We start from the raw sequence: 17,364 nt of genomic DNA on the forward strand, positions 1-17,364 counted from the left end.
TCTTCTTCAGTCTTATTCCTCCATCTCATCATGTGGAGAAACTGACCGGGACATGTTCAGAAAGTTCAAACAAGGTATGCCGTATATATCGGGAAATTCCAACATTCCAAAATCAAATTCTGATTATTATTTTTTTACAGAACTTGGCTGAGGAAAGACTCGTAAGATTATGCCACCATCTGCTGGAAGAATTTGGAAAGACTTGGCAGAAAGTGGAGAACGAAAAGAAAGGAAACGGAAAGTGGAGAACGAAAAGAAAGGAAACGGAAAGTGGAGAACGAAAAGAAAGGAAACGGAAAGTGGAGAACGAAAAGAAAGGAAAGCCTTGGGGTAAGGTAGTCCTTGACTTACAACAGTTCATTTAGTGACCATTCAAAGTTACAACGGCACAGAAAAAGTGACTTAGGGCTGTTTTCCACAGCATTTCCCAGGGTCACACAATCCAGATCCAGACACTAGGCCACTGATTCACATTTACGACGGTTGCAGTGTCCCAGGGTGACGTGATCCCCTTTTGCGACCGTCTGACCAGCAAAGCCAATTCACTTAACAACTTTGTTGCTGATTTAACAACTGCAGAGATTCACCTAACAATGGTGGCAAGAATGGTTCGTAAAATGGGACAAAACTCACTTAAAAATGTCTCACTTAGCAACAGAAACTTTGGGCTCAATTGTGGTCGTAAGTTGAGGACCAACCATGTTTCAACGGTCATCAGTGTGAAAAAGGGACGTAAAACACTTTCTTCAGTGCTATTGTAGCTTTGAACGGACACTAAATGACCGGTTATAAGTTGAGAACTACCTGTCCTGATATTTCTATGCCTTTTTGGTCTGCCTTTCTCCACTTTGGGGCATCTACCATAATTAGACGCTATTCTTTTCTAAAGAAAAGAAGAATTAGGGGCGACATGATAGCAGTTTCCCAGTATTTGAGGGGCTACCCCAAAGAAGAGGGGGTCCAATTATTCTCCAAAGCACCAGAAGGCAGGAGAAGAAACCACGGAAACTCATCAAGGAGAGAAGCAACCTGGAATTGAGGAGAAACTTCCTAAGAAAGAAGACAATTAACCAGTGGAACAGCCTGCCACCAGAAGTCGTGGGTGCTTTATCAGTGGAGGCTTTTAAGAGGACAAAGTTATCTTAGATTGTGTAAATTCTCCTGCTTGAGCAGGGGTTCGGTTAGAAGACCTCCAAGGTCAGGGATGAATCTCCTGGTTCGGACCAGATTGCCCGATCCGGTACCGATGGCGGCGGGTGGTTGGGAGAACCGGTAGCAAAAATCCCTGCATCCCCCCCCCCCACACACACACACCATGCCCAGCTGACCCGCACGATCATCAGAGGCTTTTTTTTTTACTTTTAAAAGCATTTTTTCTACAAACTCTTCCGCCGAAAAAATGCTTCCGCCGATCCCAGCTGAGTTGCCTGATTGGCAGAGAGGCTTTTTAAAAAAAAATGCTTTAAAAGCCTCTGACAATCCCAGCTGTGTTGCCTGATCGGCAGAGGCTTTTCAAAGCATTTTTTTGCATTTGCAGAAAAAATGCTTTGAAAAGTTAAAAAAACAAAGTTGGCCATGCCCACCCAGTGACATTACCCTCCCCAAGCCACGCCCAAAGAACCGGTAGTAACAAATTTTACATTTCACCCCTGTCCAAGGTCCCTTCCAGCTCTATTCTATTCTTCTTCTTCTATTCTCAAAACAATTTCCCCTAGGAGACGCACATGAATATATGATTATTGACAATGTCTGTACTGAACAACTCCCTTAATCCATTTAAAAGTCATTAAATCGATCACGGACGCAGGATGACCTGGTTTATGACCGGTCCAACTTACAACCTATGAGGCTGGGCTCATTCAGGGCTGAAAGTTGAAAGGACCCAGGAACAGATATGAGGAGGGGACCAGTGCTCGGCCACCTTCTGGCTTAACAAACTAAGTTGAGAAACGTCGCATGCTTTCCAAAGGAGATCAGGGCCCATGGGAAGACGCCTTTGGGATCCAGAGGTTTTCCCGAAGGCTTTTATTCAATGCTCCATCTATGTGGATAATAATGAGCATCTTTTTGGAGGACATTAGATCTCCCCCCACGGAGTGTTCAGCTCTCTGCATCTGCCCTACTCTAGGCGTTCCTATTTCTGTTGGAAGACGAGCAAGAGTGGAGATGTTCCAGATATCATCGATGGTTGATGGTTGCTACCACCCTTCTCCAATAGCACCTGTGGCTCTGTGACCTTCTCGTGGAACCTTCTCCTCTCTCTGACATTAAATTGTTCTGTCTGTCTCCAGGGCCTGTTTCCACAATCTCCCTGCCAGGTCTTGTTTCTGCGACGTTCCTTCGTGGTCCTTCGCGATGTAAGAATTATCTTCACGCTTCCTCGCTTTCCCCAAAGACCAGCTGGAAGGCAGGTGCCCAGAGGGTCATGGGTTGCCCCTTCCCCACTTTGGAAGAGCTTTATAGCTCCCGCTGGCTTTAGAAAGTTCAAAGCATCCTTAAGGATCCATTTCATCCTGGGCCCCCCTCTTTTTGAACTATTACCATCTGGCAGACGGTACAGGACAATAAAAACAAGGACAAGTAGGCTGAAAAACAGCTTCTATCGCAGAGCAGTAACTATACAATTCTACGTACAGTGCAATATGAATACAATACGAGGGTTTTTTAATTCAATTGCATACAATGTGAAGGAAGTGTGTTTTTGTTTTATTTTTATAGGGTTTTTAAAAAGTATAATATACAGTGAGGATGGCACTTAATTTCATTCTATGAGGTGCCATGACAATAATGGAAACTATGAAACTATGAAACTATTATTGCTTGGTCTCGGAGATCCTCCTGATGCCTTTGGAGGGGAGTTGACTACTAACAAGACCCGGCTTGATCAGATGGCCACACTGCCGAAAGATTTCTTGCATTGAGTCAGCTGCAGCCTGAGCCACTGAGGCTTCGGAATCGCCTTGCAGATCCTGGAGACCTGAAACGAATCCAGAAAACAAAGGATTTCCGGGATCAACCGTGAGAACCAGCCCTGATCAGCGACAGAGCTTCTGGAGAAAAACTCCTTGTTTCAAGCGAGGGAACTTTGAAACTCACCCAGGAAAACTTCTTTCATTTGTTTTGAAGTCATCACTTCCGGTTGCATGTATTGCGCGCAGCAGCCTGGGCACGTAAAAAGAAAACGTTGGTGGGGTTAACAGAGACGGCTAAATCGACTGATTCAGGAAAAAAACGCGCAATTCATTGGTTTCCACTTGGAAGAGTCGCTTTGGGACTTTACGGGATGGTTCCAGGGATTGGGTCTGTCTAATAATAAGAAGGACGAGGGGTAGCCGTTCTTCCTCTGTTTTTGTCTCCAGGCCTCACTGGAGGCTTTCAAGAAGAGATTAACGAAGAGATTGGACAGCCACTGGTCTGAAATGGAATCGGGTCTCCTGCTTTAGCAGGGGGTTGGACTAGAAGACCTCTAAGGTCCCTTCCAACTCTATTACTTTATGTTCTAGGACTGTGCAAACAACCATCATCTTGGAAAAAAATCTAAGCAGCCTTGAATCCAGTTAATACTAGAATGGGAGGCCAGCTGGAAATATTTCCAGAGAAAAAGCCACGGCTGTGGGTTTGCCTATACAAGAGAGAGGGATACAGGCCAGGTAGTCCTCGACTTCTAACAGTTCATTTAGTGACCATTCAAAGTTACAATGGCACTGAAAAAAGGAACTTACGACTGCTTTTCACCCTTAGAAGCGATGCCACATCAAGATCAAAATCCGGATGCTTGGCAAACCGACTCGTATTTATGACGCTTACAGTGTCTTGGGGGTCAAAGATCACTTTTTGCGATCTTCGGCTGAGCCAAATCCGGGAGGAAGCCAGATTCACTTAACAACCATGTGGCTAACTTAACAACGGCAGCGATACCCTTAAGAAAGAGGGCAGGAACTGCCTGAGAAACTGTTGCGCGATCGTAGCCGTTCCGGAGAAGCCACACGGTATAAGAGCAGCTTCCAGTCTGATTAAGCGACATGGCTTAATTCTGCATAGATTCTTTTGGTGACAAGGCCGCCCGCCTGTCTTGGGTTTTCCTGCCCTCCTTCCAGAGTTGGCATTGGTGATTACCAATTAAGAGGGCAGCTGCCTCGCGATGGGAAGAGTTCCGGCTCCTCAGGAATCCCAGCATCTGATCCAACATCGCAGGAAGGTTTTGCTTGCATTTATTCATCTGGGGAAAACAAGGCAACAAAGAAGCCAATGAACTATAGAGTTTTTTTTTTTTTTTTACCAAGGGGCTGCTTTCTTGGTCAAAGCCAGCTGGGTGACTTTGGGAGTTCTAGTCCCTCCTTAGTCACGATGGCCAGCTGGGTGACTTTGGTGCAGTCCCTCTCTCTCAGGGCAACCCACCTCACAGGGTTGTTGTGAAGAAAAGAAGAAGTATTAGGGATGCCCACCGTCTTGAACTATTTATAAAAATAAGAAAGGCAGGGCAAAATAAAGAAATAAACGGTTAGTATACTCTAATCTGGAAGAAAACAGGCCAGCTTGGCTCCTACTTACAACCACGTAGCAGATGTTGGAGTACATGCTATGAAGACTGGTGTACATTTCATAGTCAAACAAGTTGCTGGGAAAGCCCCCCCAGTTCATAAAGGACACGCAGGAGTCGAGGGTCTTCCTGGAGACCTGGCCGAGGGAGGAAAGAGGGAGATCCTGTCACCTAGTTGGGTCAGGAAAGGTCTTCAAGGAAACAACCAAGTTCAGGGAGCACCAAGGACCCCACAACTTCAGGATTGTCTACAATGTCTTTGCATTCTCCAGAGTGTCCACGTGGTACAACCACGTTGCTCTGAGTGAAGATGGGGGTACAGAGTGGTCTCTGTGAAGGTAGCATGATCAGAGCAGGAGCTCAGCTTAGCCAGCCCTTCAACTCACCTCTTTTGTCCGATCATTTGACAGTTGTATGAGGAGGGGAATAAGGCTGTTCAGGATGTTTTCGGCCATATTACTGTTCCGTAACTCCTTCAGTCCTTTCAGGAGCATGCCAAAAATGGTGATGGAGGTATTCCTCAGTTCGATGTCGTCCTACGAAGGAAGAGAGACAGGTTAGTCCCTCCAATAGCAGAATAGCCATGCAGAAGTTTCTTGAAGTTTGCAGGAGAACACACAAGTTCAGAGCACACCTATTCCCAGTTCAATGTCCATGGAGATGGTCAATCATCCAGGTCATGGTTGCCCCAAAGATGGGGAGCCCAACTCCAGTATGCTGGCTGGAGAGTTCTGGGAGTTGAAGTCCTCACCTCTTAAAGTTGCCAAGGTTGAGAAATCCTGATCTAGACCAGAGTTGTTCAATCTTAGCAGCTCCTTCTGGACTTTCTCCCATCTTTATGGGAGAAAGAGAGAGATAGAGGGAGAGGGAGAATGAAAGGGAGTGCAGGAGGGAGGGAGGGAAGGAGGGAGGAAGGAGGGAGAGAGAGAGAGAGAAAGAGAGAGAGAGAGAGAGGGAGGAAGGGAGTGAGGAGGGAGCGAAAGAGAGGGAGAGAGTGAGTGAGGGAAGAGGGGGAGAGAGGGACGGAGGGAGGGAGGGAGAGAGAGGTGGAAAACCAGTTTGTTATGATTTGGTTGACTTACATCATGAAAATGTTTCAGAAGGAGCGGAATGAGGTTGACTGCCTTCACCGCATGGGTTTTGATATCGAGGTTCCTGAGGAGGAAATGCAGGGTCCTTATAGCTTCTTTTGCCACCGTCTTCTCTTCGTGACAAGCGCAGTTTAGCACTGGCATCAAGAGGGGTTCCAAGATGTTCTTCTGGAGGAAGCAGGGAAAGAAACGAGCAATTAAACGGTCACTGGAGTTCTCTGAGTCTCACAGCGATCATGACAAATGCAAGAGAAGGCCACAGAGCATAGAAGAAGAGGGTTGAAAGGGAACTTGGAGGTCTTCCAGTCCAACCCCCTGCTCAAGCAGGAGACCCTAGACTCTGCTGGACAAATGGTTATCTAAACTCTTCTTGAAAAGCTCCAGTGATGGAGCACCCATAACTTCTGGAGGGAAGTCGTTCCAAGGATGAATTGTTCTCAGGGTCAGGAAATTTCTCCTTTGTTCCAGGTTGTTTCTCTCCTTCATTAGTTCCCATCCGCTGCTTCTCGTTCTGCTTTCAGGGGCTTTGGAGAATGGGTTGACCCCCTCTTCTTTGGGGCAGCCCTTCAAATACTGGAAGACTGCTCTCAGGTCTCCCCTGGTCCTTAACAGAATACCAGAGATGGAAGGGACCTTGGAGGTCTTCGAGTCCAACCCCTGCTCAAGCCAGAACCCCTATACCATTTCAGACAAATGTCCTCCAAGAGGATCTGGCCTCTACTTGCACCTTCAGATCTTCCAGGGTTGCAGCCATCTTTGTAGAAGAGACACCACTCTAGCTGTCCTCTTTCTGCTGGTTGCCTTCTTCTTCTCCTTCTTCTCTCCTTCCCAGCCTTGTAGACTTCCCAGAGAGCGAGGTCACACCTGCTACTACCTTGGAAGCCACTCCCTTCCTGCCCCCCATCTCTTACCTCAAACGGGTGTTGGATGAGGTTCCCCAGTCCTCTAACGCTGAAAGTCTGTATCAGCGGATATGGCTGGGTCATCCATTCCTTCAGCACCTGGAGGATGTCTTGGATGACAAAGAATTGGCAAATTTCCGGGTGAAACAGCAGCTGAAGAAGAAGAGTGGAGATATGGAGCGTTAGCCAAGCCAAGGAAGAGAACTTCCCTGAGAGCCTCGACTAAGGATGCCACTTTCAGCCATTACGGGGAGAGAAAAAGAAAATAAACACAGTCCTCGGTTAATGACCGCTGAAAGTCACAACGGCACTGACAAAAGAGATACGTCCATTTTTCAGAATTATGACCATGGTAGCATCCTCATGGTCATGTGATCAAAATTTGGGTACTTGCCGGTCCATATTTGAGTTGAAGATGTGGCCCTTTCGTCAACTTAACTGATCCGTTATGGGTGTACATTGTTATAATTTTAAATTGTTTTAATTGGGTTGTTGATTTTAATTTATTGTGATTTGTATTGGATATTGTTTTTGTAAGCCGCCCTGAGTCCCTCGGGAGAATGGCGGCATATATATATATATATATATGACGGTCGCAGTGTTTCGAGGTTACGTCATCCCTTTTGTGACTGTCTGATAGGTAGTGTAAATGATAGTTGCAAGAATACAAAAAATAATGCAAAAAGTAAAAGGAATTTGGGGTCACTGAGTCTTCCTCCCTCCCTCAATCTCCTTCCTTCCTTCCTTCCTTCCTCCCTCCCTCCCTCCCACAACTTCTGGAGGCAAGCCATTCCACTGATTAACAGAATACCAGGAGACCTTGGAGGTCTTCTAGCCCAACCCCCTGGTGAAGCAGGAGACCCTCTACCATGTCAGACAAATGGCTGTCTAGTTTCTTCTTCAAGACCTCCAGTGATGGAGAACCCACAACTTCTAGTTTCTAACCATAAAGTTCTGTTGAACCCTGGGCAACTTTCCTTGAGCTCCAGAAGGTTGGGGTGCATCTCAAGGTCTCCTCACCTCCGAAAAGAAAACCATCCCAATGGTTTTGTGTCTTAAATCGGGGTGGCGCACGTAGGTCTCAGCCTGTCGGAGCATGACCTTCAGCTCATGTTTCGAGTAGTTGAACAAGATCCTAAGAGAATAAATATGGAGAGATCAGACAAGATCTGCTGTTTAGGGAGAAGAAAATCACCAAGCTAGAGAAATCATGAGCTGAATGATCGATAAATGAATTACTCAATGAATTACTCCATTTAGAGAATTTCTCACCCTCCCTCTCTCTCTCTCACCCTCCCTCTCTCTTTCTCCCTCTCCCTCTCCCCTCCCTCTCCCTCTCCCCTCCCTCTCCTCCCCTCTAATCTTTCCTCTCTCTCACTTTTGCCTTCTGTGTGTCTCTCTCCCTCTTTCTCTCCCTCTTTCTCTCCCTCTCCCCTCTCCCCTCTCCCTCTCCCCTTCCCTCTCTCTCCCCTTCCCCCTATCTCTCTGCCTCTTCTTCTTCCTCCTCTCCCTCTGCCTCCCCTCCCTCTCTCACCCACTGCCCCTCGTAGCCAAGCTCTTTTGACTTTTAATTTCTTACCGGACCAGGTGGAAAATGCCTTCAAACACACTTTCAGGACTCATCAGCATCGCCCAACATTGAACCATATCTAAGTCCTTGAACTCCTCCTGATAGCCGGTGCGCAAGATGAGGTGTTTGACGGCTTTGACTGCGTTGCTAAATGAAACAAAGGCAGAAGAGTTGGTGCCAATCATTCAGCTGATCCCACTGCACTTCCGACCGTTACAGTATCCCTATGGTCATGTGGTCAGAATTCAGACTCTCGGCAACTGACCCATATTTATGACGGTCGCAGTGTCTCAGAGTCACGCGATCCCCTTTTGGGACCTTCTGACAAGCAAAGTCAACGGGGAAGCCAGATTCACTTAACGACCATGGGACTTAACCAGTGCAATGATTCACTTAACCACTCTGGCAAGAAAGGTTGCAAAATGGGACAAAGTTCACTTAATGACTGTTTCCTGAGCTTTGCAGAAATGGAGAAAGGATCCAGATTGGGCCCAGGAGATTCCTTACCCCAGATGGTAGGTCTGTTCTGACCCGCTCTTGCCTGCTCCCAGCAGAAAATAGATGTGCGTCACGAGCGCCAGGAGCAGGCTGGAGAACTTATGCTGGACAATGGTTGCTGCCTCAGGAAGCGAGAGGAGGAAGGAGAGCGCATTGGTGGCCTAGAAACAGGAGGAGAGGAGAGTCAGCTCGGGCTCATCAGGTTACTTAGATTCATCATCATCATCTATTTCTTCTTTTAACGACCCCCTAATCCCTTGCGGGGTGGAGTCTGGGCAACTGAATGGAGCTGAGGCTTTCCTGGCTGGATGCCCTTCTTGTCGCCAATGCAGAGTTTTGTTCGGCAGATACATTCTCATTGTGCCCAGAGAAAGAAAAAAATCCTCATGTCCATGAAAGCTGAGCCAGGAAAGTCCATGTCTGAGACACGGAGCAAAAGGTTGCTAGAAGTGGGACTTCTGAAACTCCCATTCTACACCCCCTCCAGACTTTGAGAGGCCAGTGGGGTGTAGATACAGGACAAAAGGGAGACAACGAGTAGCACAAGTGAGACAGAACTGGGGACAAAGAGATTGGTAACCTCACGTTTCTCTGTTTGTCTTCATTCCTAAGTGGGCTCTTGACTCTCCACCTCTTAGGGGTCCTTGGAGGGGCCCTGGGTGCTGTCTGAGCGTGTGTTTTTTGGTTGCAGATGTTTCATGACCCAGCTAGGTAACCTCATCAGTGCTGGAAGAGTTAGGCTTAGAGGTAGGGTTAGACTGGTTGGGTCGTGAAACATCTGCAAGAAAACCACCAAGCTCAGTAAGCACCAAGGACCCCACAGTTCAAACCTGGACTACAAATCTATTGGTCTTAATTAATTAAATTTCTCCACCGGCCATCTGAGCAATCTGACACTGGGAAGTTTACAACAATGTAATAAAACAATATAACACATAATAAAAATACAGATTAAGAATATTTAAAATAAGATATGACACAAAGTACTCCGTTGGGTGTTTGCCTTTGTTGGTTCCTATCATGTATTTTCTTAAATCGAACTCTTTTTTAGTTATTTCTGTAAGAAATAACGTAAGAAATGAATAAAGGAATCAATTGAATTATGAATGATTGGATGAGTAAAGGAATGAATAAATGAAGGAATGTATGAATAAACGAATAAATCAATGAACGGATACATGAATGAATGGATTAATGAATAGATGAACCGATGGATGGATGGGTGGATAGATGATAGAGCTGGCTGGCTGGCTGGCTGGATGAATGGGTGGATGAATGGATGGATGGATGAATATCAAAGCTGTTCTGGTGAGGAAGCCCACAGATGCCTCTACTTTCAATGGGGCATTTTGGGGGGAAGGGGGGCTTACGTCAAATTTTGCTCCGATTTCAGCCCCCACCAGTTTGCCCTCTGCCTCCCTCCAGCCAGGGCGTGCCTGCTCCTGATGAGGAGACCCCCGAGGGTGACTCTTCTGCTCAGCCCCTTCCCCCTTTCCTCAGGCCTGGCCCACCTGCAGATCTCAGGAAAGGAGAGCCACCGGTTGAGGGCTTACCGCAATGGGCATGATGGATTTGCTTGTTCCCCTCCCAATAGCTTCGGTGCTGGGATCGTGGTCATCAAGCCTTTTGAGGAGGGGCTTCATGATCTTCAGGTTAGCATAGGGGTCTGCAGCCAGCGCCCTCCACAGTTCCCTGGCACTTCTGTGCAGGTGGAAAAATGGATTGGGGAAAAAAATCAGATTCTTTCCCCATTTTCAAAGAGACGGCCATTCCAGATAGATTAACCCCCCCAACGGAAGAAAGGGTTAGAGAACCGATGGCCAAATGAACTGCTTTAAGGCATGGAAAAAAATAAAGCTACAGGTAGTTCTCGACTTGCAACCGTTTGTCTAGTAGCCATTCAAAGGAGGGCCTCTGCGCCACCGGAAGTGCCAGAGAACCCAGAACTGGTCAAGGGGGGGGAGGTTTCTAGGAGCAGTGTGTCTACAGAATTAACCCAAAGGTGCTTTTCACAGAAGGACCGAGTTGGAAGGGACCTTGGAGCAGTGGTGAAATTCAAAAATGTTCCCAACCGGTTCTGTGGGCGTTGGTTGGTGGGCATGTGACCGGGTGGCCGTTTCTTGGTGGTCATATGACCAGGCGGCCGTGGCTTGGTGGTTATGTGTCCGGGTGGGCGTGGCTGCACAACTGATTCACACACAATGCAGAACCTCACTGAATCACAGAGAGCTCAAAAGCAAACGATCACACTTTACACAAAAGTAACACAAAAGCTACACAACTGACTCACATACAATGCAGAAGCAGCTGGACTTTACACAAAATGGCCCCTGCAACAAACAGGAACCTCACAGACAATCAGGCACAGCTGATTTTCTCACAGCTGACTGGTAGTAAAAAAATGCTGAAATTAGAAATTACAAAAAGGTTCCGACATTGCCCGGCACAGCTGATTGTCGTACGTTTTAAAGCGTTTTTTTTTTACTACCGGTTCGGGCAAACAGTAGCAATTATTACTATCGGTTCGGGCGAACCAGACCAAACCAGAGGATTTCACCCCTGCCTTGGAGGTCTTGTACTCCAAACCGCTTCTCAGGCAGGAAATCTTATCCCATTTCAGACAAATGGCTGTCCAATCTCTTCTTGAAAACCTCCAGTGATGGTGCACCCGCAACTTCTGGAGGCAAGTTGTTCCACTGGTTAATTGTTTGCACTGCTAGGAAAGTTCTGCACATTGTAGGTTGCTTCTCTCTTTGATTCGTCTCCACCCTTTGCTTCTTGTCCTGCCCTCAGGTGGTTTGGAAAATAGGTTGACCCCCTCCTCTTTGTGGCAGCCCCTCAGATATCAGAACACTGCTATCCTGTCCCCCCTCAATCCTTCCTTTCATCGAACTAGAGAGACCCAATTCCTGCAACTCTTCTTCATATGTTTTAGGCTCCGGTTCACTAATCATCTTCGTTGCTCTTCTCTGCACTCTTTCAGAGTCTCTGCATTGTTTCTACAGTGTGGCGACCAAGAAAGTTAAAAAACCAAGGAGGTCCAGCTGCCTTTTGGAAAAGCACCTTTGGGACAATCATGACCTGGATGGTGGAGACAACCAGCCTAGGAAGCTCTCAGAATTCAGATCGACTGCACAGCCAACCAGCGACTGCACTGGCCCTCAACCAACCCAATGCAACCTCCCCCCCAATCAGCACATGACCTGCCCACCCCAAGCTACAGATATTCACCCCTATCGCAAATGGTTGAGAATCTCTGTAGAGTACAAGAAAACAGGAGGCACATCTCCTTGAGGTTCTTCTTACCCATCGCACGCCACCGAGCACTCGAGGAGAATATCCACGACTTTGTTCACCCGTTTGGACGCCAGGTGACACACTGCCTTTAGCGTTTGTTGTTTGGTGGCAGGGTCCAAGATCTTCGGGAGACGTCGGTAGATCTCCTTGAGGATCATGGGCAGCTATGGCAAAAGAGAAATCCAAGGGATGACCAACTTTCTCAACAGCCCTAAGATTACCTGGTGGTCTCCATCCAACCCTAGCCTTCTTAAATCCAGCCGAAGTGTTGTCACCAAGTCAACAAGGTCTCACCCATTCTCATCTTTCTTTTCTACAAAATCTCCTCTATCCCTTTTGCTCCAAACCCTGCCATTTTCTTACCTCCTCCATGTCCATCCCACATTCTTCCAAGAACGAATTGAGCAGGAGTCCCGCAGTGTGTGAAATGTTTTTGTCCAGGTGTGTCAGAGCTGCCAGGGCTTTTAAGATCAGGTCGTTTATTTGAGACGGGCTCAGATGCTCGCCAAAGGCCTATCGGAAAGAAGAAAAGGAGACCATGAAGAGATGCATCAGGGTTTTGACAAGCCAGAGACTTTGACCCGTATCTGGGGACAGCACCCCATGTAGAGAGGCAGGCCGTATTCCATGACATCCACCACGTGATATTAGGATGTGGGTGAAAGAAGCCAACATGGCAGCCGAGATCGCCTGCTCCTAGACATTGTGGGGGATGGATATCCACCCTCCGGCCTTTGGAGCCTGCCGTCCCCACTGTGATATTGACTTTTTTGAGTATCTCCAGGTCAAGAGGAGGAGAAAAAGGAAGGTCAATAAGAAGCCAGGCAAAATGCTGAACGAAAACGTACCGTAGCCATTTTGGAGACGTTATTATAAAATATTGTTGGGCCCGAAAAGGAGAAGTCTTCCCTCAGCCAAGTGACGACCTTCCCCTTCTTGTTTCTAGGTTTCTCATCCATTTCTTTGGCTTTGGAGGGAGGAAAACAAGAGAAGGTCAGATTTTGGCATTCGGAACTTCTGAACATCCTTCGTCTGACGGCCGGTTTAGTCGTTCCAACAGAAGAGAAGATCTGTAGCTCAGGGCTGACCTGAGGGGTCCCTGGTGCTCTCTGGGCTCGGTGGTTTTCTCGTTACCTAGTTGGGTCATGAAACCTTCACAAGAAAACAACAAAGCTCAGAGACACCAGTCCTCCTCCTCCCCCCTCGCTCCCTCTTTCTCTGCCCCCCCCTTCTCTTATCTCACTGATCAGGAACGAAACAGGTACAATGACCTCTTTAGTGGTCCAATTACAGGCAGTCCTCGACTTACGGCCACAATTGAGTCCTAAGCAAGACAGTTATGAAGCGAGTTTTGCCTCAGGTTGCGATTTTTTTTCTTGCCAACCTGGTTAAGTGAATTGCCGCAGCAGTTAAGTTAGCAAAACGGTTGTTAAGTGAATCCGTCTTCCCCATTGACTTTGTTTGGCAGAAGGTCACAAAAGGGATCACATGACCCTGGGACACTGCGACCGTCATAAATCGGAGTCAGTGGCCAAGTGTCCAGATTTTGATCCCGTGAGCATGGGGATGCTGCAACGGTCGTAAGTGTGAAAGACAATCACAAGTCACTTTTTTTCAGTGCCGGTTAAACTTTGAATGGTCACTAAATGAATTGTTGTAAGTCAAGGACTACCTGTAACCCCTTTTCTAGGTTAACACAATAGATGGGACTGTAAATGGAGGGGAAATATAGGGCTACATAAGAGACAAATTACATAAATGAAGGAATGAAGGAATGAACCAACAAACGAATGAACAAACGAATGAATGAATCTAACCGGATTTAACCCAGACTACCTTGGTCTGATGTGCAAATGAAGCATTAGGTTGTGAATTGATTGTGTGCTGCCTGGGGAATTCTGGGCATTGAAATCCACATGGCTTAAAGTTGCCACTGGGTTAAGCTTTTAACTAGCCAAATTTAACCGATCCTTTTCTTTAGGTAAACCATTGATATAAGTGCCTGTCTTTCAACCGATTGTGGACGGCTCCCAATTAAAAATTAGAAGACACGTAAAATGGGGTTGAAACTATAAAATTAACAAATAATGTATTGCAATTATAAACCCTCTTTAGCTCTTTCCTTAACAATGCCCACTCAACCCGTAACTTGGTTAACCCGTTTTCTGGCTCCCTGCAATACATGCAGCCATCCAATGACTAAAAGGTGGCTTTGCAAAACACGCTAAGACCCAATCCATGTGCCAAGACTCACAAGCCCAGGCTGGCTGATGGCAGATGCCTAGCCTAACTCTGTGGTCGGCAAACTGCAGCTCGCGAGCCACATGCGGCTCTTTGGCCCCTTGAGTGTGGCTCTTCCACAAAATACCACCTGCGGGCGCGCACGCACAGTGCGATTGGAACTTCGTGGCCCATGCGCAGAAGTCGGTTTTCGGCCTGGGCGAGTCTATTCTGAAGAAGTGGCATTAGAAGAAGTGGGGGTGTCTTGCGGGCGAGAGACGGGAGACGGGAGACGCGGCGCAGGTGGGCCATGGGATACGCAGCGTGGGAGAGGCGCACGCGATTCATGCACGAGTTGAGTCAGCCAGTCAGTCAGCAATCTCCTTGTGCAGTGGTTAGTGCTAGTCGCATCCGCCAATCACGCGCGGGTGACAAAAGTAACTACTCGGAGCATAAAGTTACCTGTATTTTTCCAACCAGCTGCAAATCCTACAGGTATTTTTGTCATCAATTTAAGAATTGTAATTATTTTGTGTTGGTGGCTTTATTATTATAAAATGAAACATTTTTTTAGGTGCCCTGTTTGACATGGCTACAAAGAAGAAGCAAAGAAAAACGGAAGACGAAAACCATGAATTTAAAGTTGAATGGACCGAGACTTTCGCGTTTGTTCAAAACTTAAATGGCCTTCCGACCTGTCTCATTTGTCAGGAAAAATTGGTGCATAACAAGAAATCAAATTTGGAGAGACACTTTAAAACTAAACACGTGCCATTTAGTAGTAAATATCCTGTCGGTGATGCAAGGAAGAAAGCAGTTGAGGAACTTCAGAAGAGTCAAGAAAAATCAAGTTCTGTATTTGATTACTGGATTCAATCTTCCAACAATGTTAATATTGCAAGTTTTGTGGTTAGTCAAAAGATTGCTAAGAGAGGAAAACCATATACAGACGGCGAATACATAAAAAGTTGTTTTATAAATGCATCCGAAGAGCTATTTCGGGATTTTAAGAACAAAGCCGATATTCTAAAAAAAATTAAAGAGTTACCATTGTCTGCTAAAACAGTGAAAGACAGAACAGTCAAAATGTCTTCGAATATACTGATTAAACCTCTTAATCATCACCAATTTAAAGGATTTTTAGTTGAAATGGAGAGCGAGTACGCCGATCTTCTGCTGCATAACAAGGTACGTTGGTTATCAAGAGGAAACGTTTTGAAACGTTTCGCTTCCTTATTAACAGAAATTAAAGCATTTCTCCATGAGAAGGGGATTCGCTATCCAGAACTAACGAACGATCAGTGGATCCAAAAATTTTATTTCATGGTAGATATTACGTCTCATTTGAATCAGCTTAATCGTAAACTACAGGGGAAAGGAAACACCATTTTTTCGATGTTAGAAGAAGTTATTTCATTCGAAAACCAATGATCTCTTTTTGCTCAAGATTTTGAAAGAGAAACTTCGATTCACTTTCCAAGCCTGTTGAAACATCGCTGATGCTGATCAAAAGTATGGTAATGCAGAAAATCTGCAACAGAAGATTGAAAAAGAGATTTTAATGGTACAATATAATTTCACAGAATATGCGATAAGATTAAGAGGTTTGCAGGAAAATAATAGAGAGGATTTAAGGAAAATATCTTCTGAATTTCTAGCTGGGATTCTAAAGGTTCAACCTGACGAAGTGTTTTGTAGGATTGACAGAGTTTATCGAATTAACTCCTGGATTGCCAAGCAAAGGCAATTGCCTAGAGATGTGGTGATTTATTTTACAGACAAAGAAATTAGGAATAATATCGTGCAAAATTCCTTCAATTCTAATTTGCAATTGTATGGAAGAAAGATTTGGATTTACAAGGAACTCCCACCTAAGATATTGATGGAAAGGAAGAAATTTGGTTTTCTGGTGAATGAGTTAAAAAAGAGAAATATCTCATTCAGGTGGGACGCCCCAGTTGGTATTATATTTAGATACCAAGGAGAAAGATATCAGCTAAATACTGTTGAAAGAGCGGAAGAATTTTATCAAAATAGGTTGAAAATGAACTTAATATCTTCAGGTATAATACAGGATAAGCAGAAGGAGCCGGAAATAAAGGTAAAATATCGAATTACAGAGACTGTACTAGATGAATTGCCTTTGGATTTATTGGATACCCCAGCTGGACTATCTACAAATTTGAGAGAAGTGGCATCTAACATTAATGTGATGACTTATCAAGGCAAGGATAAGTATGGAAACCAATTAGGGGATGTACAAGGGATAAAAAAGAAACATGAGATACAAAAACAAAACCAACAAGACCAATCTACAAAGCAGAATAAAAACCGACCAGATGATACACAATTTGTAGAAAGGAAACCAGGATGGAAACCAAACCCACAAAAAGAAAAGAAAAAAAGAAATAGGTGGCATAAAAATAGAAATTTCTAAATTAGGCAACAGTGAAGCCAGTGACTTTAAAATATGAATGATTATGTCTAAACACAGAAGAGGCGATGTATTGGTTAATATCATCCTGAGGATTGTGGCAGATCTCTGCATGGCCGTAATTTGGGGACGTGAAACGAGCCTTAAACTGATGGATTTGAATTATCCATTTTGGAATTTCTTTTTGTGTTGATAAACATATTATATTATCTTGAATTACAAGGCAAGAGAATTATGCTGGGGCATGCAGAAGATCGGGTTGTTACCCACTACGATGATGGGAATTAATAATCCTGATGAAACCCACAATTATTACTATATGGAATATAATTATAATGTCACTCGGGTGGTTGTTTTTACTTTTATACATATAAGAAGATATTTACTACTGACGGGGGCAGATATGATTGAAGATCCTGAATAAACTGTTGCACCAGTAAGCTATGTTACCCGATTATGGATGTTGGTTCTACCAATCCAGTGGAAAGACCTCAAAGAAGATACTACATGGATTATAAATTTAAAGTCATTGTCTTTTCTTTTTTTTTATTTAGATATAATGGAAAATATAGACATATATTTTTAAGTAGTGTGGGCAGTGATTCAAAGATATTAAGAAATGTTGTGTATGGTAATTTTGCATGATAGTGGGTGAATAAGCTAGTTAGTAGATTGATTAGTCTAAGAAAAGGGATTTTTAAGTGATATATTTAGGGGAGTGGAGGAAATGGATAGAGTGGAATAAATGTTAAACTAGATTTTATGGGGAAGGCCACTTTGAAATGTTATACTAATATATATAGAAGATTAAA

General features: G+C 45.1%; 1 protein-coding gene across 2 annotated transcripts in view; it reads right to left on the reverse strand.

Annotated features, from left to right (window-relative positions):
• Positions 1-2,685: 2,685 nt before the first annotated feature.
• The window catches only part of LOC148111632 (maestro heat-like repeat family member 5), a 36,554-nt gene continuing 21,875 nt past the window's right edge, over positions 2,686-17,364 (reverse strand). For both annotated transcript variants that reach the window (XM_087881300.1, XM_087881299.1), the window contains 14 exons: positions 12,747-12,865; positions 12,262-12,411; positions 11,908-12,062; positions 10,155-10,302; positions 8,611-8,762; positions 8,113-8,250; positions 7,554-7,668; positions 6,543-6,686; positions 5,623-5,799; positions 4,927-5,076; positions 4,552-4,677; positions 4,117-4,219; positions 3,097-3,162; positions 2,686-2,977 (listed from right to left, as the gene is read on the reverse strand). In XM_087881300.1, the coding sequence (XP_087737426.1) occupies positions 2,814-2,977; positions 3,097-3,162; positions 4,117-4,219; positions 4,552-4,677; positions 4,927-5,076; positions 5,623-5,799; positions 6,543-6,686; positions 7,554-7,668; positions 8,113-8,250; positions 8,611-8,762; positions 10,155-10,302; positions 11,908-12,062; positions 12,262-12,411; positions 12,747-12,865 (1,907 nt within the window). In that variant the 3' untranslated portion in view covers positions 2,686-2,813. The remainder of the gene's footprint in view (positions 2,978-3,096; positions 3,163-4,116; positions 4,220-4,551; positions 4,678-4,926; positions 5,077-5,622; positions 5,800-6,542; positions 6,687-7,553; positions 7,669-8,112; positions 8,251-8,610; positions 8,763-10,154; positions 10,303-11,907; positions 12,063-12,261; positions 12,412-12,746; positions 12,866-17,364) is intronic.

This window comes from Pantherophis guttatus, chromosome 18 (assembly GCF_059756535.1).
Source record: "Pantherophis guttatus breed Tessera chromosome 18, ASM5975653v1, whole genome shotgun sequence".
NCBI lineage: Eukaryota > Metazoa > Chordata > Lepidosauria > Squamata > Colubridae > Pantherophis > Pantherophis guttatus.